A 5,000-nucleotide genomic window follows, 5' to 3' on the forward strand; every position below is an offset into this window, starting at 1 on the left:
ACACACTCACTCACTCACTCACTCACTCACTCACACACACACTCACTCACTCACACACACACACACACAGGTTTTTCTAATAAAGTACCATAACTTAACCTAATCTTTCAAATAAACCTTCACAAATCATATTCAGCTGCAGATTTAAAGCAGAACCAGCTTTGGCCAGTTTATGAGCCTCAGTGTTTCACAGGTGTTATTATATGAGGCAGGACAGTTTCTGGTAGCCGGTCGGTTTACTGTATGTTGGGAAAACCAGTGGCAAGATCAAAAACACTCCGCTACACACCTGAAAACAAACCATTCACACACACACACACACACACACACACTGAATAAACTCGCAGACGTCACACTGTGACCGTCAACAAACCTCCAAAAATCAGAAAATAACCTTCCTTTCTTTCCACCACGCCTGCTAGTCAGTAATGCTGACCGTCTCATGCTAAATACATGATATATAAATACATAAGCTAAGTATATATGAGAATATGACTGCGAGAGAGCACAGCACGTCACACACACTGCACACCATAGAAGGGTTTTCATTGACAACCACAAAACAAACTATAATGCACTATTTAAATAATCAAACATGGAATTGGAATACTACTTATTAAAACCACATAAATTAAGATAAAAATATGCACAATATGTTTTGATACTCCTTTATGTATTACGTATATTTTAATTATGAATCAAGTGTCAAGTAAAATGTATTTTACTTCACTTTTGTTCTTTTTATAGCCTGGTTAAACCAGAGCATTCTCAGTTGTAACTGAGTTATGGTCTGGCAAAGCGTCATAGACAAATCATTTCCAGAGGGGCGTCACCAACGGACCTAAACCCAATCAGAGCGATGAAGGAGATGACGTATGCAGAGCGGCGGAGAAACATCTCCGAGTGTTGTTCTTTGCTCGGTTTTTAACAAAAAGGAAACATTCAAATGGCTTAAAACAGACGCGATAGCTGATTGGAACGAGTGATGTTCGACGGCGGCATCCATCTTTGTAATGTAGGCTACAAAATCTGCTTCAAAATCCCAGCGCTGTCGTCATCGTGTAACGCCGCCCCAACGCTTCTGATTGGTGCCTCGATTTCGGCGGATTGGAAATGGGCTTGAATGAGCTCTTCGCCAGACTAACTTTCAGAGCAAATCTAAATTTGCCGGAAGTTGTCTGGGTTTTCCCAAGGGGGTAATCCATCGACCGGAAGTTGAAGCCGGCCGGGTGCCGCCATGTTGTAGCAGAACTTCACTTGCGTTTGCATTTCCATTGACTCCCATTCATTTTGGCGTCACTTTGACAGCGAATAACTTTACATCTGAGGCGTTTACAGACTCCATTTGTCCATTGTTTATTTCTAAAGAAACACGACAATGTATAAAGGGCTCCATTACCTTCTATGTTACATTATGGCCCCGTAGAAACAGTTTTAGTAAAAATAGGCTAACGATTGCGTCATAACCACTCGACTCTCTGTCGCGCTGTACAGAAATTACCGTACAGACAGGAGGAGAAGCTCGCAGGCAATCGGGGGGACGTCCCGTCAAGGGAGAAGCCCATAGATAATGAGTCCATAAAAGCAACGGGATACTTACTCCTGCTCACTCACGCCAAAGAACTCTTTGCTCAAGTTCCCCGTCTCTGCAAGATTAACGTTGGCCATTTTCACGCACAGCTACTAGAAGAGTAACGTCTGTCAGACAGGTTGCTCACGTCATCAAGCTTAGTTTGAGTCGGTTTGAGTCTGCGCGTCAGGAACGGAAGTGCTCAAAAATCGCTAAAAGTGGGCTTCAACTGTCTCAACTGAGTTCCAATGAGATGGCTCTGTCCACTTCTTATACTGTCTATGGGTTTTCCCAGGCTATTCTTTTTAAACAACACAATGTTCAATTTCTGAACTGCAGAAAAGATTTTGTCTAAATATCATGTAGGCTATCCACTATTATTATAGTATAATAGTATATTTGTATATACTATTATATTCATAAAGGGAGTGATACTTTTCATCTGGTCAGAATCAAAATCCTTGCTCTTACCTCAGACTGCAGGGGCAAAGGGCAGGGGTCAGAGGTCGTATCACAGGTGTAGAAACTTTCGTGATGTCCTTCCATGATGAACAAAATATGCAAAAGAAAGAGAGATAAGAAAAATAATTACTATCATTATATAAAAAAATGCATTTATATTCAACAGACACAGTTCTACTATTGAGAAATTGCGGTGTAACACACACTTCTCCTTCTCATACGCTCAGTGCTTCTGTTAGACAGAGTTAAAGTTAGCACTTGTTCCCTACAGACCGCCACTGGAAACAGCCCGTTAAATCCCTCGACCCAGTTCACTTCACACACTCTCACACACACACCATTCATTCTGCTCTGTAATCACTGCGGGACAGGCTGGTGAACTTTGACCTCACGCCACCGCACACACCTCTGCGTGTGACATTTGTGTTTACAGCAAACTCTATTAGAGTAAAATATCTCCAGAAAGTTTAGAGAGCAAACGCTAACATCTATCCTGTACATCTCTACCTCAGGATGTGAACAGCGTTCAAATGCAGTGATAACAGCTTTAAAAGAGAGGCTTAAAAACGCCCTTTAAACGAGCTCACCCAAAACCTGCCGTTCACGCGGACACGTCTTTGCTTGCGCGCAGCTGGACTTAATAATATTGAAAATAATATTGAACAATATTTGAGTGATAAATTAATGAGAATTTTCTTTTCTTTTTCCTCCCTCAAAAGTGGAAAAACTTGGCTGTGGTGACATTTCTGCATTATAATAACGCATTGCTTCCTGAAATGTTTCGCGGCACTTTCAATTTCAAATTGAAACGTCCAGTAAGTGGCGCCAAAACCGTTCAGTATTATTTCCGAACAGATGGACATGGCGTCATCACGTTGGTTGTCGTGTGTATCGTTGCAAGCTGCAGCTCGGATCTGGTGAGTGGCGCTAAAGGTTTTCATCTCTAAATATCGTTTGAAAATAACGCACCACCTTGACTAAACACAACAAAAACCGGCATAAACAACATGCTGAAGCAATCCTGCCATTTTAGCGTGCTATCGGAAATGTCCTACTTCCTGTTGTGATTATGAGCTCATTCTACCATATTCATATTTTGACTTGAGAGGGCGTTCATGTCCGAATTTGTTTTAAACTAGGAAAATAGTATTCACTGTAACTCCACAGCATAACAAAATGGTGTTTTACTTCCACTGGTAAATGGACGTCTTTCCACTGCTGTTACTATTCCAATATTGCTTTAAATTTGTTTGCATGTGTCCTTTTCTGAGACAAAGTCACCATCCACTTCCACTGTTTAGAAAACAGCAGCCTGGATATTTTGCTATGTTTTTATATTCAATTGGAAAAAAAATCATTAAAGTCAGCATGAAATCAAAATGGATTATTTTTATTTTTGGAATATTGCAAAATAAGTATTTATTACATTTACATATATTCATTTAGCAGACGGTTTTATCCAAAGCGACTTACAAATGAGAACAATATAAGCAGTGAAACTAACAGTAGGACAACAATATGCAAGTGCTATGACCCTTCTCAGTTTCATCTAAAGCAGTCCATGAAATTATTATTATTATTATTTTAAATAGAGTAGAAAAGAAAGTGTTAGTGTTACTGCATCAAGATCTGTGAACATCATTATCCATGCCTAAGTAATCTTGAATCAGAATAACTTCCCTTATGTGATGACGAGGGCGGGGCTATAACCTGTCACTCACATGAGATCCACCAATAGCAAACCACAACCATCCAATCAATTCCCCACGGACACAATCAAGCCCCGCCCACATTTGTTCTTGTTTGAGAAGCTGTTTCCGGCACAACAATAGAGAAGAAGAGCACAACTTCTGTTTCATGCAGACTTTAAAATATCAAAAGACAGAGAGAGAGAGGAACGTTTCGAGGTGAATACACATGAATGACAAAATTGTAATTTTTGCCTGTACTTTCCCTTTAGGATAGAGGTAACTGAGGTTCAAAAGCAAAGTAAGTGCGGTAGAGTGTTGAAGCGGGACATTGTGACGCGCGTTATTGATATGACTGGCACAGAGCAGCTCAAGGACTCAGTTTTCATATTCCCCTCACTGCTGTGCTCTCTGCCACAGGACATGACATCACTCGCCGGGGTCGCGACCCGCCACTGAGAGGCGCAGAGATGAAGACGAGGACAGAAAGGCTTGGGAAGTGGAGCTCTGGAGGTCACCTTGCCTGGCTGAGAGATCAATGTCGCTTTGACTCGCTGGTTATAGAGAGAGAGAGCGAGAGACTGCAGTCCAGACACCTTGCCAGTAAATCACCTTGCCAGCTTCATTGAGATGCAAGTATAACACAGGATGGGCACAAGGCCAAAACACACACACACACACACACTCGTCTATGGTCTCTTCCTTAAACTCTTTCATACTTTTGCAATTAACGGGATAGTTCATGCAAACATTACGATTCTGTAAAGCTGTTTTTGCTTTATAAGACTCATGAAAACTAGAAGAAATGGTTATTTATGAAGGAAAGGGTGAATGCTAAAGATAGCAGTGTGCTGAAGCGCTTGCTCCTCTTCAGTTTTTAATTCACTTTGCACTTTTTGCACGATGAAATCCATAAAATAAATAAATGTTTTGATAGACTTTAGTCTGTACTGAGTCCAGTGTGTGACACACGGACTATGTTCATCAGCCATGCTTTAGATATTGTGATATATTAAGGTAGGCTATAGTTAATCAGAAATGGGGAAAACTAATAATACATTTAAATAATACAACAATAATAAATGGTAGACTTTACAATAAGGTTCATTAACAAACTAATAATGAACTGCACGTATACAGCATTTATTAATCTTTGTTCATTTCAACATTTACTAAAATCGTGTTAACATTAACACACTGTGAACATGAACACACAAAGAACAGCTGGATTTGTATTAACTGACATTAACGTTTAATACATACTGTAACAAGTGTATTGC

The 5,000-nt window shown here is 40.3% G+C and overlaps 1 protein-coding gene across 1 annotated transcript in view; it reads right to left on the reverse strand.

The window, feature by feature from the left end:
* Positions 1 to 2,013: 2,013 nt before the first annotated feature.
* LOC130071753 (transcription factor Maf) overlaps positions 2,014 to 5,000 on the reverse strand; it is a 10,469-nt gene continuing 7,482 nt past the window's right edge. Inside the window, exon 2 of the mRNA XM_056236611.1 lies at positions 2,014 to 2,109. Coding sequence (XP_056092586.1) covers positions 2,082 to 2,109 — 28 coding nt within the window. The 3' untranslated portion in view covers positions 2,014 to 2,081. The remainder of the gene's footprint in view (positions 2,110 to 5,000) is intronic.

This window comes from Rhinichthys klamathensis, unplaced genomic scaffold (assembly GCF_029890125.1).
Source record: "Rhinichthys klamathensis goyatoka isolate OS25496 unplaced genomic scaffold, OSU_Roscu_1.1 h1tg000455l_1, whole genome shotgun sequence".
Taxonomy (NCBI): domain Eukaryota; kingdom Metazoa; phylum Chordata; class Actinopteri; order Cypriniformes; family Leuciscidae; genus Rhinichthys; species Rhinichthys klamathensis.